This window comes from Heteronotia binoei, chromosome 1 (assembly GCF_032191835.1).
Source record: "Heteronotia binoei isolate CCM8104 ecotype False Entrance Well chromosome 1, APGP_CSIRO_Hbin_v1, whole genome shotgun sequence".
Lineage (NCBI taxonomy): Eukaryota > Metazoa > Chordata > Lepidosauria > Squamata > Gekkonidae > Heteronotia > Heteronotia binoei.
Window position 1 is genome coordinate 248,546,110 of NC_083223.1, and position 21,637 is coordinate 248,567,746.

General features: G+C 49.6%; 2 protein-coding genes across 3 annotated transcripts in view; one reads left to right on the forward strand and one right to left on the reverse strand.

Moving 5' to 3' along the window:
- Positions 1-7,196, reverse strand: part of IFT172 (intraflagellar transport 172) — a 42,129-nt gene extending 34,933 nt beyond the window's left edge. The window contains exon 1 of the mRNA XM_060251360.1: positions 7,065-7,196. Coding sequence (XP_060107343.1) covers positions 7,065-7,103 — 39 coding nt within the window. The 5' untranslated portion in view covers positions 7,104-7,196. The remainder of the gene's footprint in view (positions 1-7,064) is intronic.
- A 61-nt stretch (positions 7,197-7,257) lies between these two features.
- On the forward strand, positions 7,258-19,870 carry LOC132580523 (low density lipoprotein receptor adapter protein 1-like). Of its 2 annotated transcripts, XM_060251372.1 has the most exons (9): positions 7,258-7,493; positions 14,703-14,845; positions 16,178-16,290; positions 17,303-17,417; positions 17,718-17,790; positions 18,154-18,257; positions 18,418-18,476; positions 19,032-19,063; positions 19,187-19,870. In XM_060251372.1, the coding sequence occupies exons 1-9, from the start codon at positions 7,277-7,279 to the stop codon at positions 19,294-19,296; spliced, it is 966 nt and encodes a 321-aa protein (XP_060107355.1). In that variant the 5' UTR covers positions 7,258-7,276; the 3' UTR covers positions 19,297-19,870. The 2 variants fall into 2 exon arrangements, with proteins under 2 accessions (XP_060107355.1, XP_060107365.1); XM_060251382.1 differs by lacking the exon at positions 19,032-19,063.
- Positions 19,871-21,637: the final 1,767 nt, after the last annotated feature.

Here is a 21,637-nt window from a genome sequence, read left to right on the forward strand (position 1 = left end):
TAACATCTACAAGCACTAAAATATTCTGTGCTTGGGACCCCTCCTTTCTGTTAGCTACGAGTTTGCTGCAGGGTTTCTGCTAATGAACCAAGCACAGTCCCAAAGGCTGAATTATTGGGGCTGAAGTCTAGGATGGAAGGCATTTCTCTACATAGATTAACAGCACAATCCAGAGAGGGGGGACAGAAAGTCTTTTGGGAGCAGACGAGCCGCTACGTGGGCACACGAAGGGGTTGCACCGACGTGCGACCGGCACCACCATAGTACAGGGGAGTTACGTGGGCGGGGGGCCGCCCAAGCACCACTCCACCCGAGAGCAGCGGCGCCTGAGCGTGGGCAGAAGTGAGGCGGAGCACAGCGTTCAGGTGAAGGATGGGGCGGAGTTGGGGGCGCGGCCAGGCTTAGGCGGCTTCCTGAGCAGTTTGGCCTATGACAGCCCCCCCCCCGAGAGGTGCAACTTTATGCCGGCAAAAATAGCGGCGTGTCCCATAGGCACTCGTTGAAACCAAAAACAAAGGTCGTCTCCGCCGCTGCGGAAGCTCGCAAACCGCTTAGGGAGCGGCGTGATTGCCTCACCAATCCCCTTGCGCCTCAGCCTGGCGAGCCCCCTCCCCGGCATCCAATCCCGGCCCCACCCTTCTAGAAATACTTCTGCTCTGACTCGCACAACTCAGTTGTTAGGGACAGGTTCGTATGGCGGGAAGCTCTGCCGGCAAGCTCCCGGCCATACAGACTTAGAGTGAGGGACAGGCAGGCACACTGGTGATGGGTTTTGCACTGCGCGGTTGCTTTGACAGTATCTTTGACTTGCGAGAGGGAGAGAGAGGACTCTCCCCTGGGGCTAACTGCTCGTTTCCAGGTCTCCACAGGTTCTGGGCTCCTGGAGGCTCTGCATGCGAGGATTGTCGCCCATGGCTAGGTAAGTTCCACTGTCCCGCCCCCCACCGTCCTCCTCCTCTCCTCACTCTCGACCCCTCGGTGTGCGAGCATCTCTGGCGCTTGAACCCGGCAGTGGGCTCCAGCATGGGGCATTTGCTGAGCCCACTCCCCTGCTCCCTTCCCTTGGTCTGCCCTCTGCCTAATTCCCAACCCCTGGAAGGGCACGGGAGGGGGGGGCAGTTGCCCCGATGCGGGGAGGTGGGTCAGAGACTGTCCCTTTAAGAGAGCGCCTGGCTGAAATGCAGCCTGCTCTTCCAGCTGCCGCCCCTACAGGTGCTCTTGATCTCTGTCTCCTTTTTGCAGGTGGGACTCCAACACAGAGGCTTCTGCGTGTGTTGCTCCACCGCCCCCCCTCCCTCAGCTGCTTCTGCCTGCCGCTCAGAATAGAGCCCCGCCCACGGCGAGATTGCACAGCGCGCTCCAGGGAGACTGTTGCAGTCTGTTTCTGAGCTGTGCCCTCTGTTGTCTCTCCCACTTGGCATCTGCTGCATGTTCCCTGGGCAACCCCCCCCCCCCGTCAGTGGCCTCTCCGAGGGAATGCCTGGGAGGGTGGGCAGACTTGGTTCTTGGGGGGGGATGGACTATGAACCGCTACGCTGCCCCCCACATGGCTGGACAGGGGAGGGTGTGCCGCCCCTCAGCCTGCCCGAGCTGACGGCCTACCCGAATGCACAGGGCTGTTGTGTGCTGGGCACTTGGTGGGGGCGCTAAAGTAGATGCATGCCCAGCGGCTCACACTCTGAGTTCTGCGCCCCCAGGGGAGTTGTTCCTTGCACATAGCGGGGGGCGGCAGCAGGGCAACACCAGTTGGGGGGGCTCCAGGGTATGTCTTTCAGACTTGGTCTGGCCGCTCCCAGACACACATTCCAGCCGCTGTCTAGGACAGCGAACTCTTGCACTTGGCACTTCCTGCTTGTCCGCGCATGCCTCTACCTGCCTGCCTGCCATTGGCAGAGTCTGTGACAGTGGGAGGGAGTGGGGGGACTGACGGCCTCTCAGGCGCGCGGGCTTTCTGTCCCCTCGCCCGGTCATGTGCAATGGGCTGGCCAATCCCATGGTCCCATGTGAGCCTGCGCCTCCCTCACCCCTGCATCAGCAGCGGGCCAATGGTGTGCGCCTGGGCAGAATCACCATGGTGATGGGTTCTCTCTCGCTCGTTGGGCCGCTCCTCCCCCTCCAAGCGTAATTTTGGAAGCCAACAAGCAGCACTGTAGATCCGCCCATGCCTGAGCGGCTGGCCACCATGTATGTCTGGATTGGGCTGCCCAGAACTAGATTCAGGGAACTTTAATATGGCAACCCTGTAAACCGTGAGTTCTCAAAACAATCGCTGAAAGGAGTTTCTGCTAAGAAGAAAAAAACAACATGAGCTGTCAAAAGTGGGGAGACACTGGTTGGAAAGTTCTACACAAAAATGTCAAAGGGAATGTGCGAAATGAAAATGCTGAATTAGAACATTGAAAAATTAAATACAGTCTCTCATCCTGGCTTAAACAGAGACATCATTACTCATTAAATTTCTAACACTTCAACACAGTCCATTTTTTAGAAACTCTGAACATATGAACATATGAAGCTGCCTTATACTGAATCAGACCCTTGGTCCATCAAAGTCAGTATTGTCTTCTCAGACTGTCAGCGGCTCTCCAGGGTCTCAAGCTGAGGTTTTTCACACCTATTTGCCTGGACCCTTTTTTGGAGATGCCAGGGATTGAACCTGGGACCCTCTGCTTCCCAAGCAGATGCTCTACCACTGAGCCACCGTCCCTCCCCTAAAGGGAGGCTGTTTTTAACATGTTGTAACATACTATAATGCTTTACTGATGTCAACTAATTTTCCTGTGCTTCAGACTGCTTCTACTTCACGTAGTCTTTGTTTAGTTATGCTATGAAAGAGAGACTGGAACATCTGACCTCATCATCCATTATGCATAAAAATAGAATCCATTCCAGTCTCTTCACAAAGAATCTCTGCCTCCAGCACCTCTCTTTCCCCCTAATCTTAAGAACAGAAGAACTCTGATGCAGCAGTGTCAAACATGTGGCCTGCGGGCCATCTCCATCCCCTGCAGCGCTCCCATCTGTCCCCCTTATATCTCTTGGGTTGCTGTCACCACCATTGTATTGCAGGTATTGCAGCTAGCTTTTGCCCAGCTCCTTCTTCCTGCTTTGTGCAGAAGAGAACCAAGCCATGCCTCCCCTCTCTCCATTGACTGAGCTCATCTCCTTTGGAAGGAAGGGACAGGGACGGAAAGTGAAAGCCAGTGCTTGTGCAGCAGAATAAGAGCAAAGCCTGACTCCTCCTGTGGCTGCTTTAAGAACAGCAACGTTTCATTTCAGATATAAGCTTTCATTCTTATTCTTATTCAATCACTGAGATTGCTTTGGTCTGCTGTTTTTGTTTGTTTGTTTGGAGACTTTCTCTCTCTCTCTCTCTCTCCTCCTCACACACACATGCAGGTGTGTTAAAGGAAGGGTCACGTTGGGATAAAGGGAAAGGAGAAATAAAAGGAAATTATGTTGGTTTATTCTGAAAAGAGTTTTTTTAAAAAAAAGATTTCTCAGTGCCACCCTGATTAGGAATTAGAACATTTGGATTGGATTTCATAGTTTAATTATTGGAAGTAGATGGCTATATTTCAAAATACATTTATGGTTCAACATGTCTCCCTCCCTGACTGCCTTTCTAGCACTGATTTTGGCCAGCCTGAAATCAACACATTATTTCACTTGGAGAGATCCCCTTCTCCAGTTTAAACAGATGAAGAGGGGGAAAAAAGAAGCCTAACAGCACATCTTGCAGTCTTTATTAGTAGAAAGGATTCATAATCCAAAGATTTCAGGTTTTCACGGCTGGTAACATCATTAGGGTTTGTAGAATCTTTCGGGCTCAAGTGTCGTGTTCTACTGGAGAAAGTTTTTCTTCCAGACGTTTCGTTCTCAGGATGTTCTCTGCAGCTGAGAACGAAACGTCTGGAAGAAAAACTTTCTCCAGTAGAACACGGCACTTGAGCCTGAAAGATTCTACAAACCCTAATGATTCATAATCCAGTAGCATCTAATGAAATTTGTGTCAGGTCATGAGATTTGTGAGTCATTGCTCACTTCTTAAAATAAATCTGGAATGTAAGTCCACTGGTCCTTATATCTTGGAGAGTGGAGTGATTTCAGATGCCAAACGACAATAGTATGTGTTGATAGTGAGACAGGAAACCTAGTCAGTCAGTCACATTTTATTTGTATCCCGCCCTCCCCGACCAAGCGGCTCAGGGCGGCTAACAGCATAAAATTCGATACATACATTGTATAATAAATAACATTTGAAGACAGTTAATTAAAATCCATAAAATTCTAAAAACATTAATACATTTAGTGCTATTCCATCGGCAAGTTTACTTGGCAATTTAGTAGTATCAGCTGGTGAAGGCCAGTTGGAACAGGATGGTTTTGCAGGCCCTGCGGAATTGTTCAATGTCCCGCAGGGCCCGCATTTCCTCTGGGAGTTGATTCCACAGCTGTGGGGCCAAAACTGAGAAGGCCCGAGTACGGGTACTCTGGAGTCTTACCTCCTTTGGGCCAGGGATAGTCAGCAGGTTCTTCCCTGATGACCTCAGTGCTCTCTGGGGTTCATATGGGGAGAGGCGGTCCCTAAGGTAGGCAGGTCCTCGGCCATATAGGGCTTTAAAGGTAATGACCAGCACTTTGTAGCGAATCCGGTATACAACTGGCAGCCAGTGCAGTTCACGCAGCCCTGGCTGTATGTGCTCCCGCTTTGGAAGCCCCAGCAACAGTCTGGCAGCTACGTTCTGCACTAGCTGCAGCTTCCGGGTTCCGCACAAAGGCAGCCCCATGTAGAGGGCATTACAGTAATCCAGTCTCGAGGTGACCGTTGCGTGGATCACTGTTGCCAGGTCCCGACGCTCCAGGAAGGGGGCCAACTGCCTTGCCCACCTCAGATGAAAAAAGGCTGACTTGGCAGCGGCTGCTATCTGGGCCTCCATTGATAATGAAGGCTCCAGTAGAACTCACAGGCTTCTAACCCGGTGCTTCTCACAGGCTTCTAACCCGTCAAAGACCGGAAGAGATATTTCCCCCCCTAGAGCGCCCCGACCCAGGCAAAGGACCTCTGTCTTCGCCGGATTCAATTTCAGCCCGCTCAACCTAGGACTCACAGTCCTGGGGGATGCATTGAGCTTCATTACCAATTGCAATTCAGCAGTCTCTTTCTAATCTCCCTTTGAAATTCCTTTGTAAGAGAATGGCTACTCTTAGGTCAGCAACTGAATATCCTGAAAGGTTAAATGCTCCCCCACTGTTTTTTTTTAATGTTTTGTATTCTAATGTCAGACTTTTTTGAATCCTCCTTGATTGAATCCTCCAGGATCAAACTGAGACCTAGGTTTCCTGTCTCATTATCAATGCTGGTATCTCCACTCCTACTACCCCTATGCACTGCATATCACACCTAATCCAATCAAGCCTGCTATTGTCATCTCACAATAAGAACCCGTGACAAAACAACAAACGCAATTGTTAAATCATTTACAAATATTTAAGTATGAAACTTCAAAGCACTGATTATCATTATCCAATTCAACAATTAATATGTCAAGGTAAGTACATCTGAATCATTTACAAAACACATGTAAGCACACACTTCATTAGAACAAATTGCTTAAAGTGCTTAGTGCTACAAAGTGCTTGTAGGTCAAAGTGCCTGTGCAGTTTTTTCTTCTCAAAAGGAATGAATCCGAAGATTGTCATTTGGCATCTGAAATCACCTTTATAAAGTTTATATATCCTGTGCCTTGTGTTACTTGTTATGGCACGCATGGCCTGGCCCGACAAAGTGACATTTATATCAGATCCGGCCCTCATAACAAAGGAGTTCAACACTCCGCTCATGTACCCCCTCAGTCATCTCTTTAGAGAGCCCGTTTGGTGTAGTGGTTAAGTGAGCAGACTCTTATCTGGGAGAACCGGGCTTGATTCCCCACTCCTCCACTTGCACCTGCTGGAATGGCCTTGGGTCAGCCATAGCTCTGGCAAAGGTTGTCCTTGAAAGGGCAGCTGCTGTGAGAGCCCTCTCAGCCCCACCCACCTCACAGGGTGTCTGTTGTGGGGGGAGGAGATAAGGGAGATTGTAAGCCACTCTGAGTCTCTTCGGAGTGGAGGGTGGGATATAAATCCAATATTTTCTTCTTCTTTTCTAAACTGAAACATCCCAGACTCTTCAGCCTTTCCTCACAGGGAAGGTGCTCCAACCCCTAATCATCTGGGTTGCTCTCCTCTGTACTTTTCCCAGCTCTGCAATGTCTTTTTTGATATACGGTGACCCGAACTGTACACAGTACTCCAAATGAGGCCGCACCATAGAGCCATACAGGGGCATTACAATATCAGACATTTTATTCAGGGACTTCTGCAGTTTTCTTTATAAAAATCTGCAAAATGATTTCCTTCTATACAGCATCTGTAGAATTGAGTTCTGGCTCACGAAAGGCCGTGTCGGAAGAAATGCTATTAGTCTTTAAAAAGCCACCAGCCTTCTGGAAAGAGAGTGACCTGTCCTCGTTCCCCTGTATCCTTCCAATCGCATTATATTTTAATGAATTTTTCTTCTAATGGCAAACTATATGTATGTTACATGTTAAAAAATAAATTATATGGATGGGAAAAACTTCTGAGAAAGAAATGCCCTGGCTTATAACAATAGAGTGATTAGCAGACATTCTCACGTTACTGTTTTATTGGTTTCTCACGCTCATGATACTCAGATCAAAGGTTTGCTCAATTTGTTAATTTTACTGTTCTGTCATTGGATTTTAAATTTGTACCATTTTGCATTCTAAATCACTGCCTACCAGCTATATGTAGCTCTGCTCACTGTACCTGACTCCTCGTCTGAAGAAGTGTGCTTAGAGCACACGAAACCTTCCATTCTGAATAAAACTTTGTTGGTCTTAAAGATGCACTTGACTCCTACTTTCTTTTACCCCACCAGAATAAGAGACTGAGCCCGCCGCCTATTCCCCACACGAGCAGCCCCATTCTAACTCCGCTTCTACTTCGGTTTGACAACAACCGCTCATGTGAACAGCATATCCCGCCTCGCCGGTTCCCACCTGCGGGGTCAACAGCGTCCGGACGTGCCTCAGCTGCATGTCCCGATCCCGCCGCTCGGGCTCTGCGTCGCGTCCCCGCCCGTTACCCAGGTAACAGCCACCAGGCCCAGGCCACCTCTGATGACACGGAAGGTGACGCGCGGAACGGTGAACGAATGATCCTCTCTCCTAGAGGCGGGGCGGGGCGGGACCAGGAGCGCTGCTAGAGGCGCATGCTCTGTCGTCGCCCTCGAAGCGAAGGAGGAGGGTCGGCTGAGGAGCCAGACAAAGCCCCGCCCCCTCAGCCGAGGCCCCGCCCCAGCCCTGTCGCCTTTCTCCTCTTGGTTTCCCCGATGGAGGCGCTGCGAGCGGCGGGACGGGCTGTGCTCAGGAGCCCCAGTCTGGCGCGGCATCGCTTGGGCGTCTCCCGCCTCCGCCGACACCGGCAACGTGAGTAAAAGGGTGGAAAGCGATGCCTGCGACGGTCGGGTGGAAGCAGAGCTCGGAGGGACGGAGGCGGGTGATCCATCCGGCGGTGGAGCAGCAGCAGCAGTGGGAGCGGTTGCTGGGAGACGGGATGCTGAGCGAGTGGCATCCTCCTCGGCGCGCCCCACCGGTCCCCTCTCTAGGGAGGCTGCGGGATAAAAACAGAATCGCTCCGCCAGCTCCCTTCCTCTCCTTTGTTGCTGAGTTACCAGATTTTTTGGGGGGAGGGGGGGAGAGGAATGCTGCTCAGGCTAGGCTTTGCTGTGATTTCCTCCTCCAGTCGGTCTTGCCAGTTGTGCACCTGTTGAGCCCCCCCTTTAACCTCGTGTCTCTTGGCTAGACATGTCGGAGAAGGAGGCAAGCAAATGGTTGCTTTACAAGAGCTAGCGGCCCGGACGGAAGCCCTCCCAAGAGAGAAAACAGCCTGCCTAAGTATTCGCTCCTGATGGGTGTTCCTATGTCCACTCCTGTATCCTGGACATGGTGGAGTCCAGGAAGGCAGACCCAGAGTGGCTGGGAATATTGGGTTGCCTTCTGTTGGGCGGAATGGCTGCCCCACCTCCTGATGGCTGCTCCCTCTATGGATAAGGTTTTTCAGAGGTGCAAGAACAAGGCAGAGAGATTACAGAAGGGGGTTTTCTGCTTGTGATCTTATATGTGGCAAATTAGACAGCAGGCTGGCTTAGGGTTGGAATTGCAAGGGGAAATTGCTTTGCATAAGCACTCTGCATGCTGATGGTGCTATATGCATAACATTATTCATAATATCAGTTTGCTAAAAAAACTGCTACCAGGACATGTTTCTTAGGTATTGTGTAAGCTGGGTCTCCCTTCTGTTCGCACTCTGCCCGGAAGCCTTATTGAACTGTGGGTTGGGGCTGCTGCCGATTCTCTGAAAGTCTCCTAGAGGAGAAACATATGGCAATTGCCTGCCCCAGAAATCGGCGCTGTCCTCATTCTGGGCCATGAATATTTATGCCTCACATGGAATGTGTGAGGCAGTCAGGAATGCAGGTGAAGGGAAGCCAGGCTGACACAGATACAGAAGACAACGTGAGGTGTTCATGCTCCACATTCAGCAGGAGAGCATCATGCACTTCTCAGGAGCAGTTGCTTACTCTCTGGAAGAAGTGAATGACAATGTGGGTTGCAGAGAAGGAACCACTGAGGAGTTATAGAACAAAGCAGTAGACAAGTGCACCTTTAAGACCAACTACGTTTTATTCAGAATGTAAGCTTTCGTATGCTCTTAAGCAGACTTCATCAGACAAAATGCTGAGGAGTTAATTATTCCCAGTATTTTTAAACTGGGAAAGAAGGCAAAGTTTGCTTAAACTTTACAGAAGAAGCAAACGCAGAAGGTGTTCTGTTTAAATATTGAAATAATGATGAAAGCAGCATCCACACAGTGCAGGATGTCTGTTCTGAACTCACAGCCGTTCCCAATGCAGAGACACTCACAGCAGAAATGACACGTTCCCAGGGCTGGCCCTAGACGATTTGGCATCCTAGGCAAGGCTAACTTCTGGTGAGAAGAAGAAGAAGACGACGATGACGACGATGGATTTATATCCCGCCCTCCACTCCGAAGAGTCTCAGAGCGGCTCACAATCTCCTTACCTTCCTCCCCCACAACAAACACCCTGTGAGGTGGGCGGGGCTGGAGAGGGCTCTCACAGCAGCTGCCCTTTCAAGGACAACTTCTGCCAGAGCTATGGCTGACCCAAGGCCATTCCAGCAGGTGCAAGTGATTCCAGCACTGATAACGTCACTGAGTCACATGGGGTGCCCAGTTTGGTGCCCCTTGGAGGCCAGTGCCCTAGACAATTGTCTAGTTTGCCTAGTGGCAGGGCCAGCCCAACATGTTCCCATTCCCATGGCAGTTCCAACCCACTTTGCTTGGCTTTCTTACATCTCCCTCCTCCTGCCCAGCATCACCTGAGGGCTTTTTTGCCAGCATGTTTAAAAAAGTAGTTTTATATCAATGTAGTCTAATGCTGTAGCAATATGGTAACTAAAGGTTTTTTAACTGTCCAGATGGCCTCCCACAGCCCCGTGGGGGAAATGGCAGCTGTTATGGGCTGGTGGCAGTGAAATGCTGCTGAAGTGGTCAGCAGTTTGAGAAATTTATCTATTTATTGATATCCTGCCTTTCTCCCAGTGGGACCTTAAGTGGCTTACATCATTCTCCTCGACTCTGTTTCAACCTCAAAAAAATCTTCAAAGTCATCTATGAAGGTCATCTAGTCCAATCCTCTGCACAATGCATGGAAAATACCTCCCCCCACACACACCCAGTGACACCTGTTCCATGCCTAGAAGATGGCAAAAAAACCCTCCAGGATCCCTTGCCAAACTGACCTGGAGAAAAATTGCTGCCTGACCCCAAAGTGATAAATAGCATTTCCTTGGGTGTGTAAGAAGGGGCCACAAGAATTAAGCACTGATGCAACCCTTTCTGCCCTCCTCCTCATGATCTGCCTCATTCACAGAATCAAGGAAAATACAAGAACGGAGAAAAAGCAAAGCAGCCAAAAAACACCAGTTATCTGCCTAACTAAACGAAATACCAATTATCTCCCTTGCTCAATGAAAACATCACCCAAAAGTATGCAAAACATTTATATAGATACACCACAAGAAAAGCTTTATGCTACAATATAAATGCTAATTCAAATAAATACAAAAGGTATCTGTATAAAGGTAAAGGTAGTCCCCCTGTGTAAGCACCAGTCTTTTCCAACTCTGGGGTGACATTTCATCACGACGTTTTTACGGCAGACTTTTTATGGGGTGGTTTGCCATTGCCTTCCCAGTCATCTGTACTTTTCCCCCAGCAAGCTGGGTACTCGTTTTACCGACCTGGGAAGGATGGAAGACTAAGTCAACCTTAAGCCGGCTACCTGAACCCAGCTTCTGCTGGAATCGAATTCAGGTCATGAGCAGAGCTTGGACTGCAATACTCCAGTTTACCACTCTGCGCTGCAGGGCTCTTTATATACTCAATAACAAGTCTAGGCTTACAAGGAAATAATATTGACAATGTACAACATACAGTGTGTGTGAATATAAATTTTCCAAATGTGCATAAAAATGAGCAACAGAATGTTGATTGTTATACCTCCCGTTTTGATCAAGTATCTTTATCAAGAGATCCACATGTAAACACCTCAAAGTTTTTTATATAATTCTACAGAATTCACAGAATCAGCATTGCTTTCAGATAGCTCTCTAGCCTGTGTTTAAAAACCTCCAAGGAAGGAGAGCCCACCACCTGAGGAAGCCTGTTGCACTGAGGAACCACTCTGTCAGGAAGTTCTTTCTAATATTTAGCCGGAAGTCTTTTGACTTCATTTCAGTCTTGTGAGGGAGGTTAGGCTGAGAGAGCGTGACTGGCCCAAGGTCACTCAGCAGGTTTCCATGGCAGAGTAGGGGGTTCACATCTGGGTTTCACAGATTGTAGTCTGACTCTTTAGCATCTGTATCACGTTGGTTGATGAACACCTTCCTGTCCAGGTGGTGAGCAACCCTACTTGGACTGGAAAGATTATAGCAGAGCAGGTTTGGGAAAGACTGGAGCAAAGCAGGAGGAAACCTGGAATGTGGATAGCTTGGGGAGGATGGGCAATGTCACGTGGATGCTCTGAAAAACACCGCTCTGGTTTGAAGCCCCAGGAACAACCAAGCAGCTGTGTGGATGCAGCAGAAGAAGTGAAGGATAAACATAGATTAGTTCTAACCTATTAATTTCGGTAGTATTTTAGTAACCACCAACAGAGTTTCTAAGATCATATTGGAGACAAAGGGAGAACGCCGCACTGTAATTGAATTTCCGTAATTGACTTCAGCAGATTCCAACTGCCCCAGAACACTGCTTGTCATTCATGCAAGCAGCTCTTCCCCACATTTTTACTTAAGGCTAGAGCAGTACATATCTAGGCTCGCTTCCATGAAGCATAACACACTCTCTGTATATAGTTTGTAGGGCAAGGCTGGGCAAGAGGGTCTTTCTTTCTTTCTTTCTTTCTTTCTTTCTTTCTTTCTTTCTTTCTTTCTTTCTTTCTTTCTTTCTTTCTTTCTTTCTTTCTTTCTTTCTTTCTTTCTTTCTTTCTTTTTGCCTGAGTGCCAGATTTATGTATCTAGTTTCAGAGGGTAGCTATGTTGGTCTGCATCAGAACAGCTAGGTTTGAATCCAATAGTATCTTGGGAACCAACCAGAGTTTTTTGGGATATGTTTTTGAAAAGGAACTTGGGCTCTCAGAAGCTTATACCCCCAAGATCCTGTTGTTTTGTAAGGTGCTACTGGAGTTGAATCTAGCAAATTTATGTATTTGATACATGTCTTCACTGCCATAGGAGGTGGCAGCGGCTACAAGCATAGACAGCTTCAAGAGGGGATTGGATAAGTATATGGAGCAGAGGTCCACCAGGGGCTATTAGCCACAGCGTATTGTTGGTACTCTCTGTCTGGGGCAGTGATGCTCTGTATTATTGGTGTTTGGGGGGGGCACAATGGGAGGGCTTCTAGCCCCACCGGTGAACCTCCTGATGGCACTTGGGTTTTTTGGCCACTGTGTGACACAGAGTGTTGGACTGGTTGGGCCATTGGCCTGATCCAACATGGCTTCTCTTATGTTCTTATGCCTTCCTGCCCTTGCATTCAAGGCTGTTTAAAATTCAAAATAATGCCTATGATGTGCAGAACGCAAAAGGTAAAGGAGACTGGAATGAAAGGAGTTTCAGGCATTAACTCTTCAATAACATATGCAATGATTCTGCAATGGACTGGTGCAAGAGATTGTCCAGAGAGGTCACGGAGCCCAGTGGTACTTGGGCTTCGGTGGGTTGAGCTGCCCTCCTCAGGCAGGCCCTTCCATGAAGTGCATTAAGAGGAAAGCTGTGCCAGCCTGGCTTGATTTTTTTTCAGGGGCAACAAGGGAGCTGCAGGGCTGAACAAAAAGGCCTGGAGCATCACCATGTAGCACATGTGCCAAGAGTGTCCTACCATTGATCTAGGCAGTGGCACCATCTGTGGAATGTATTTGTGTTGTTGCCTCTATCCCCTTTCTGAATCAACTCTTGGGCTTCTGCAAGGGTGAGGCTAAACCAGGGGTGGCCAAACTGTGGCTCGGGAGCCACATGTGGCTCTTTCACACATATTGTGTGGCTCTCCAAGCCCCCACTGCCTCATCAGCCAGCTTGGAGAAGACATTTATCTCTCTACATTACTTCTCCAAGCCAAGCCAGCCGATGGCTTGGAGAATGCATTTAAAGTTGAAGCTAGCTTCCTTCCTTCCTTCCTTCCTTCCTTCCTTCCTTCCTTCCTTCCTTCCTTCCTTCCTTCCTTCCTTCCATCCATCCATCCATCCATCCATCCATCTGAAGAATTCCAGACATGGGCAAAGTTGCTGTGAGTTTTGATATGAAACAGGAAGGATGCCCAGACTGAGAGCATTAAAGTAGGCTGGGAAATTTAAGCCCTTTCTTTGACAATATACCCCAGGTTAACAGCTTCACTCATCAGCCTACTTAGGCACAAACTAGACAGAACATTTTGAAACAAGTTAGATTGGATTGTGCAACCCCTCCCCATGGAGCAAATAGTGTCCCTCCAGACTGTTTTGGGTTAAGAAAGCCTCCCTCTGAGCCATGGTCCTGATCCACACTGGGCTCTGGCACACTTGGGAGCTTTGCTTCCCACAGATCATGTTAGACTTTGAGACAATCTTGAGCCAGAATGCCTTGTCTAATTTGAGCCTCAAAGTGCTGTCATATGGGCAGATTAGATCTGCATCTGCCTTCTACAGAGTCTTTTCTGTGGTGGTTCCTGAGTGGTTGAACAGCCTTTCTGTGCAGGTCAGGGAGGCCCCCACATTGGGCCTGCCTGGGCTATCCAGATCAGGGCAATCTTGTCAGATCTCGGAAGCTAAACAGGGCTGGCTCTGGCAAATACTTGGATGGAAGACCTCCTTGGAATACCAGCAGTCAGGAGGCATGAGCAGGATTTATTCAACCACCTCTCTGAATATCCTCCAGGCCCCCAAGTAGGGGTCAGTCACCAGAAGTCACCATGACTTCAGATGCACACTCACACATGCATGGGCACATAAAACTACAAAAATACCACCCCCCCCCAAAAAAAAATGAAGGAAGGCCCCCCACATTATTTTTGTTCCAAAAATGATGTAAGACCGAATTGTTTAGCTAGGTCTTCAGTAGATAAAGGTATTGTGGTCATCTGATGTTTTTGGTTAATGTGTAGATTTTAATATGTTTTATTCTGTAGTATTTTAAAAAATATAATCATATCTTTCCTGAAGTCCTTTTTAGAATAAAGGTGGACTAAAAGTGTCTTAAATAATATTTGAGACTAGACATGTTCCCTAGAATATTAGAGTCCGTGGCTCCGGTCCTGCTAAAGTTACTTGTGGCTACATCTCTTGGGTGCAACAGGGTGAGAGAGTGATTCAGTGAATTGCAATTAACATGTTTTGTTTCTTGGAGATGAGATTATAAATAACATTATATGAATCAGGGTCCATAGGCAGTGGTGTAAAGATCTACCGGTGTATTATTTAGAGAGCCAGTGCTGTGGAGTGGTAGAGAGTCAGACAATGATCTTAGAAATCCAAGTTTGAATTCCCCATCTGCTGTGGAAGCTTCTTGGGTAACCTTGGGCCAGACACTCTCTCTCAGCCTAACCTAATGGTTGTGAAGATGGAGGCAGAAGGAGGGGAGAATGATGTCATAAGCAGCTTAGGGTTCCCATTGAGGGGAAAGGAAAGGTCCCCTGTGCAAGCACCAGTCGTTTCCGACTCTGGGGTGATGTTGCTTTCGCAGCGTTTTCACGGCAGACCTTTTTACAGGGTGGTTTGCCATCGCCTTCCCCAGTCATCTACGCTTTCCCCCCAGCAAGCTGGGTACTCATTTTACTGACTCCGGAAGGATGGAAGGCTGAGTCAACCTTGGGCCGGCTACCTTGGGCCGGAATTGAACTCAGGTCGTGAGCAGAGAGTTCAGACCACAGCACTGCAGTACTGCTGCTTTACCACTCTGCTCCATGGGGCCACTTGAGGAGAAAAGCAAGGTCTAAATATGTAAATAAATAAGTAGAGAACGGTTCCGAATGGCATTTCTTGTGCTCCTCTCTCCCTGCTCGACCTTCTGTTGCAGAACTCCCAGAGACCTGGACTGACATGCGCGAGCCCCTCCTGGAGGGCATGGGGTTTGCCCTCAAGTACCTGGGCATGACACTGGTGGAGAAGCCTAAAGGGGAGGACATGGCAACCGCAGCCATCCACCGGATCATTGCCATGGTAGGTTGTTTGTGGCTGCCTCGAAGAGAGCCTGGGGGAGGTGGTACCACTGTGGGGAGGTTGAACCACTGCAGCACTAAAGCAGGCCAAGGAAAGTTGCTCCTTTGCCACTCTGCCCTCCCTTCCTCTGCCAGCATTTGACTGGTCTTCTGTGCCTTTCAGAGCGCTGGCTCATAGAGAGAAGAAGTGCAGAGAGTCACTATGACTGGGGAGGTTGAACACTTGGCCTTCTCAGGGAACTGTGGGGAAGAAGATCAAGATGTTAGTCTGTCTGTAGTAACAGGAAAGAGCAAGAGCCCAGTGGCACCTTAAAGACTAACAAAATTTGTGGCAGGGTCTGACCTTTTGTGAATCACTGCTCACTTCTTCAGATGCAACTAGAATGTGAGTCCGTCTGCCCTATATATTGGAAGGCAGAGTGATTTCAGATACCAAATGACATTAGCAGGCAAATGACAATAGAAGGTGTGATTGGATGAGGAGTCATATGCACAGAGGTAGTAGATATATCACACCTTCTGTTGTCATTTGCTTGCTAATGTCATTTGGTGTCTGAAATCACTCCACTTCCCTGTATATAGGATAGGAGGACTCATATTCTAGCTGCATCCGAAGAAGCGAGCAGTGACTCGTGAAAGCTCATATCTTACTGCAAATTTTGCTAGTCTTTAAGGTGCTACTGGACTCTTTTTTTTTTCACCAGTACTTTTCTCCCTTTCTCACAATACAAGAACTTGTGGACACTCAATTAAATTACAGTCAGGTTAGAATGGATAAAAGGAAGAACTTCTTCACTCAAAGGGTGATTAAGGCATGGAATTCACTGCCACAGGAGGTGGTGGTGGCTACAAGCATAGACAGCTTCAAGTGGGGACTGGATAAATTTATGGAGCAGAGGTCCATCAGTGGCTATTAGCCACAGCTTACTGATGGAACTCTCTGTCTGGGGCAAGTGATGCTCTGTATTCTTGGTGCTTGGGGGGGCAACAGTGGGAGGGCTTCTAGTGTCCTGGCCCCACTGATGGACCTCCTTATGGCACCTGGGGGTTTTTTGGCTGCTGTGTGACACGGACTGGATGGGCCACTGGCCCTTCTCTTAAGTTCTTATGTTCTCTTTTCTACTGTGGGGAGGAAATCAGCCTGGATCCCTGCTGTCAGGTGGCTACCTTCTCTGGAGCCTGTTGAAAGCAGGGATCAGGCCCTACACTCACCCTCCCTCTACCTTGAGCAGTATGTGGTGCTGCAGCTGGCTGTCAGAATGACTGACAAAGGGGCATGCTAATGAGCACAAGGCTGTGGCTTTCTTCCCACGGTTCTTCTTCCTGTCTCCAGGCTCGAGTGGGACCCAAGAAGTTCCAGAAGGTGATTCTGACTGTCTCGCCCCGCGGCCTTTCTCTGCAGGATGCCGAGACAAAGGAGACCATTGAAAATGTCTCCATCTACAGGTGCAGCACTAGAGAAGAGGGCATCCCCTGGGGGAAAACTGCTGAAGGGTGTGTGTGTGTGCATGCAGGCAGTGTCCCTCAGAGCCAGAAAGAGATGGGCAGCTATCCATCACTCGCCCTGGTTCTCCTTGTATCGAAAGCCTTGAAAAACTACTGGTTTGGTGGCTAACAGCAGGTCTCAAGCAGGATTGAATATATCCAACAAAGCCTCAAGTTATGCTTTACCAAAACCCAAAGCCCGAAGGGAAGGCTCCAGAACACACAGGCCTGGCCGTGAGCCTCCCTCAAAGAGGAGAAATGTGAGAAAGCCACCTTGGGTCTCTGCCGCCAGTCCTTGCATGCACTTCCCACCTACCGGAATTCTAGAGGAGCAGTTATGTTACTCTGTTGCAGCAACATTAAACAGGAGTCTGTTAGCAGAAGGCTGAACACATGAAGCTGCCTCAGATGGAATCAGAACTTTGATCCATCAGTGTCAGTACTGTCTGTTCTGACGGCCAGCAGTTCTCTAGCTCTTTCATGCAATTTACCTCCGATCCTTTCAAGCCGGAGATGCAGGGGATTAAACCTGGGTCCTTCTGCATGCCAAGCAGGTGCTCTGCCACTGAGCCACAGCCCCTCTCCTCAGCTTTTGGGAGTCTAAGGTCCATTTGATAAAGCAAGCTCTGATTTGTAAAAGCTTCTACTAGAATGAAGGCTGTTAATCTTTAAGGTGCTACTGGATTTATATTTAACCCAACCTGCTCATTTTGGGGAGGGGTGTGTTTTCTGTCTACCTGCAGAATGGCTGATCTCTGATCCCAGACCTTCTGTTGAGAGGAGAGACGCATGCTGGCTAGCTTTTATTCTCTTGGCTGTGGACAGTGTGTGACCTGTGGCTTTTGCATGTGGACTCTTGCATATGCCGTGAATCCCCTGTCACTGCTGCTCATGGGTCTCTCCTGCTTTTGGCATGGGGTGCCCGTTTCCCTTGCCCATGCTAACATGCCCCTTTCATGCTCTCTCCCCCTAGGATTTCCTATTGCACCACGGACAAGCTGCAGAACAAGGTCTTTGCCTATGTAGCACAGAACTCGCAGAGTGGAGCACTCGAGTGCCATGCTTTTTTGTCGCCCAAGAAGAAGATTGTAAGCTCCACTCTGGACTGTGTTCCTCTTGGGGGGACAGTAGGGGCTGGGGACAGAAGAAGGCTGGTTCCCAGCGCTGGACTAGGGCTTCTCTTTGACTCGACTGCCCTCCCACATGCTGTCTGGATAAGATGGTGCAGGCTGGCTGGCTGGCTGGCTCCTGGGGTGGCTTCAGTGTCATGGTTTTCTGCCTGACCCGTTGCTTCTGCCTGCCTCCCGCCCCACCCGCCCTTCTATCCCAGGGCTGTTTCCAGGTTGTCTGCCTTCTCAGTCACCTGTGCCTTCTCTTCCAACATCTAGGCCCAAGCTGTGACACTGACTGTGGCACAGGCCTTCCAGGTAGCCCTGGATCTTTGGGAGGCTGCACAGGCAGGTAGGAACCCACCTGTCCTTTCTGGGGTGAGACGGGGGGGGGGTCTCCTTTTCTCCCTGGTGAGGCAGAGCCCTGATGCAACATCAGTGGCTCCACTAAATTTCCCTCAGGGCCTGTCCTTCTGACCCCATCTCACTGTCGTTGGCTTGTCCTTTTCCAGGTTGGGCCAAGTGAAGTCCAGAGATGGGAGCTTAATTTCCAACCTCCTGATCTCAAATGGGTAGAACAAGCTTTGAGTTATTCAGGAAGGAGGGGGTGGGGACTCCTGATATGCTCAGGGGCATTCCGTTCTAGATCAGGCATGAGTTACTATCTTCCAAACAATGAAAAAAGGGTCCCCTCCCTTTCCTGATCTCGTTCCAGGTTCCAGGCAGGAGCACCCGCTGAGTACGCTCTGCCCCATGGAAAGCCCTTGCCAGCCAGTCAGGTCACCCATGGGTAGCCCCCCCTTCAAGGCAAACTTTGAGGTATGGAACTGTGTAGTCAACAAAGCAGGAGCGAGGGCCTCAGTGGACTGATGCCTCCCTTGTCCCTGGCTACATAGGTGGTGGATTCCTGAGGCCTTAGGGAGGAGGCTTGAGGCTTTACCTGTGGCCCCTGTGCTTTTTTTCCCCCTTCTGGTGCTAGGATGATGATGAAGAGGAAGAGGAGGAAGAGGAAGGTGATCTCCCGGAAACTTTTTCCAGGTAGGTGAGAGGCCGCAGCACTCTGCCACGTAAGCTTGCCTGAGTGGCCTTTGGCCAGCCACTCTCTCGGCCTAACCGACCTCACAGGGTTGTGGTTGTGAGAATGAAAAGGAAGAAGGGAAAATGTTGTAAGCTGCTTTGGGTCCCCACTAGCAAGAAAACTGTGTTATAGCTATCGTAGTAGTAGCAGCATTGGTTTTTATGTCCTGCTTTTCTCTACCTTAAGATTCAAAGCGACTTACAATCACCTTCCCTTCCTCCCCCTACAACAGGCACCTTGTGTGGTAAGTGGGTCTGAGAGAGTTCTGAGAGAGAGCTGTGACTGGTCCAAAGTCACCCAGCTGGCTTCATGTGGAGGAGGAGGGGGGACTCAAACTCAGCTCTCCAGGTGACAGTCCATTGCTCTTAACCAATACACCATGCTGGCTCCCCCCTGGACGTTGGCAGGGATGGTGCTCAGTTGTGACTGCAGGAGTGAGGCCACCTGCATCTATGTGGTGGTGGCGGGGGGGTTTCTGCTGCTTAGACATGTCTCTTTTTTTTCTTTGCACCAAGCTGCACGGAGGAGGGTGGCCAGCCCACAACAGGTAAAAGAGGTCTCTGGCTCCCCTTGCTTGATTGCCCCACTTTCCATGGCTCAGCATCCTTTCCCCCCTCCCAGCATGTCTCACTCTTCTCAGCACCTGTGCTCTCACCCATCTGTGTTTCAGATGAGGGGTGCCTTGCGTTTGGGAGCTCCCCAGTCACACAGTTCCAGTCAGAGGCAGCCATGGGAAGTGGTCACCCCAACAGCTGCCTGCCTCCAGGGACGCTTTTCTAAGATCAGCTTGGACACCGCCATCCTTGCCATCTCCAGCACCACTTGTATGTAGCACACAAAGGACCAGCCAGTCTTCCTCAGCCCTCCTGGTGCAGCTCCCTGATTGGCCGGCATCACCTTACTGAACTCTGAGCCTCAATTAGCCTTAGGGTCACCAGCAGTGCTCCTGTTGCTTGCCTGAGTCACCGGAGGGGGGAATGCTCCAAGCTCTGCCTGTGGCAAGGGGTGTTCTGGGACCTCCTGTGGGGGTGTCTAGTAATGGTGCTGGGCCTTGTTCAAAGGCCCCCCCTGTAGGCCAAGAGGTGCATCCCACCTCTGGCCAGGTGTGCTGCAAAGCAGGGAGACTGGTCCCAATCGCCCTTTCCCTTGCTTCTTGGAGGGAGCTGTGTGTTGTGGAGGTACAGAGGAAGTCTGGCCTCTGTTGCCGGCTTTCTGCACGGTCTGGTGCAAAGGCAGCAACTCCTCCATGCCCTTCCCCTTGTCTCTCATCACTGCCAAATCACAGCTTTGTAGAGAAAGATGTTAGTTTTTCATGTCCTTTTCTAAAGGGAAATAAACTATTTGTACTGTTGTACTTTGGCGTCCTTCCTTGCAGAAGACAAAGAAGAGTTGGATTGATAGCCCACACTTCGCTCAGAGTCTCAGAGCAGTTTACAATCTCCTTCCCTTCCTCTCCCCAGCACAAGACACCCTGTGAAGTAGATGTGGCTGAGAGAGCTCTGAGAGAACTGTGACTGGCCCAAGATCACTCAGCTGGCTTCATGTGGGGAATCGAACCTGGTTCTCCCAGATTACAATCTGCTGCTTTTAACCACTACACCAGACTGGCTCTTGAGGCACCCTCAGATCAGTCAGCAAAAGCAGAGGTCAGCTACATACCCAAATCCAACTCTTAGGATTCAGTTGCCAGCCAGACTGGTTTGTGTGGCTTCTCTCTTCATCCCAGGTACTTCGAAGCCTGGCATAAACTCATCTCTCCTCTCCTTCTCTTTTGCTTCTGCTGGAGCAGTAGTGATGGTGTGAGGTTCTCTACTCCTGGCAGAGTGGTTTGTGGAAAGCTGCTGGCCTTGCAGTGTGGCACGTTGTGTCTCAAGGCCTTCAGAAAGGAGGGGCATGCCAGTGAGTGGTGCCAACAAGAGCAGAGTGGTTCAGGGAAGGAAGTGAACAGCTATGTGGGGATGGGTGGCACACTTGGAATCAGGGGGCCAGGAAAAGGCAGACATCCATCTCCCTGTTCCTTCCTTCCAGATTTGGCAGAAGTTGGACTTTTGTAAGCTAGCTATGGGACTGGGGAATGTGGAAGGGGGAGAAAATTCCTGAGCAGCAGTCCCTTTAAATTGAGTTAATGTGAGCTAGCTCACTGTTTTTTAGCCTCCGGCTCACACATTTTTGTCTTAGCTCACGAGGGACGACCCCAGAGCAAGCTAATTATGCAGCAGCCAAATTGCTCCCTCAGAACTTTAATGCCAGTAGCTCAAAGAGCAGAAGTTTTGCTCACAAGACTCCACAGCTTAGAGGGAGCATTGTTCCTGAGGGCTGTCTCTGTGGCCATTGCAGGAGCGATTTCCCTCACAGGAGCAGGATCCCAGGATTTGAGGGCATCGTAGAGCTTGGTAGGGGAGAGGAAATGGCAGATTCGACCACAGCAACATCCCATTAAGGTGTAGTTGTAAGGCCACAGCTCAACAGGTTAAAACGGATAAAAGGAAGTACTTCTTCACCCAAAGGGTGATTAACATATGGAATTCACTGCCACAGGAGGTGGTGGCGGCCACAAGCATGGCCACCTTCAAGAGGGGGTTAGATAAAAATATGGAGCAGAGGTCCATCAGTGGCTATTAGCCACAGTGTGTGTGTGTGTGTGTGTGTATATATAATTTGGCCGCTGTGTGACACAGAATTTTCGACTGGATGGGCCATTGGCCTGATCTAACATGGCTTCTCTTATGTTCTTATGTTAACAGTGAGGCACAGTGTTAATGAGCAGAAGGTAGCCAGGGTTAGGAAAGACCTTGGAGAATAGCCACCAGTCAGAGTAAGCAATGAGCCTGATAGCCTAATGGCTGATGATAATAGGCCTCAAGGATGTCACTCAGCCCAAATCCTTGGAGTGAATGAACAGTTGTGGGCCTGAAGCAGCAGCAGTTCCCTTCTGGTAGCTTCCAGGGCCTTTTGTGCAGGGCTGAGAATCCCCTGTTCTGTTGTCAGATGATTTAAATGAGCACAGAGTGAATGTTCATGTGTTCTGTAGGGACTGTGATGACAGACCCTGGTATTTTGTGAGCAGAATTCAACTCGGACAGGCAAATGTTGAGAGAAGAGGCACAGGCTGTCCGCTTGA

Excerpts from the sequence above, each read along its gene's own strand:
- LOC132580523 (XM_060251372.1), top strand. The coding sequence starts at position 7,277 with ATGCTCTGTCGTCGCCCTCGAAGCGAAGGAGGAGGGTCGGCTGAGGAG. Across the intron at positions 17,791-18,153 it reads TTGGGAGGCTGCACAGGCAG|GTTCCAGGCAGGAGCACCCG; the intron begins GTAGGAACCCAC and ends ATCTCGTTCCAG. Across the intron at positions 18,477-19,031 it reads CTCCCGGAAACTTTTTCCAG|CTGCACGGAGGAGGGTGGCC; the intron begins GTAGGTGAGAGG and ends CTTTGCACCAAG.